The following is a 300-nucleotide window of genomic DNA, read 5'->3' on the forward strand; positions in this document are numbered from 1 at the left end:
CAAATAAATAAATAAATAAAAGAAAAACAGAAGAAGAATAAAACCACACCAACCCGACTACACGAACCTCCCTTTCCCTCCCCCCCCCCACTCCCAACGCGAACAGAAAACGGGAGATGCCGAAGCCGAAGAAAGAAAACGGGAGGAGCGCGCGTCTCACCTTGACGATGAGACCCTCGATGGCCGGGTCGTACTTCAGCGTGAACCGGAGGCGCCCTACAGCCTCCGTGTCCGATCCTGCGCCGGAACTCTCGACGGACGCCTGGCGGATGAGCTCGTTCCTGTACAGTTCAGGCTGCG

The 300-nt window shown here is 56.0% G+C and overlaps 1 protein-coding gene across 1 annotated transcript in view; it reads right to left on the reverse strand.

Moving 5' to 3' along the window:
* LOC119591778 (synaptotagmin-10-like) overlaps nucleotides 1–300 on the reverse strand; it is a 54,479-nt gene that overhangs the window by 4,787 nt on the left and 49,392 nt on the right. Inside the window, exon 6 of the mRNA XM_037940522.1 lies at nucleotides 141–295. Coding sequence (XP_037796450.1) covers nucleotides 141–295 — 155 coding nt within the window. The remainder of the gene's footprint in view (nucleotides 1–140; nucleotides 296–300) is intronic.

The sequence above is a fragment of the Penaeus monodon genome, chromosome 29 (assembly GCF_015228065.2).
Source record: "Penaeus monodon isolate SGIC_2016 chromosome 29, NSTDA_Pmon_1, whole genome shotgun sequence".
Classification (NCBI taxonomy): domain Eukaryota; kingdom Metazoa; phylum Arthropoda; class Malacostraca; order Decapoda; family Penaeidae; genus Penaeus; species Penaeus monodon.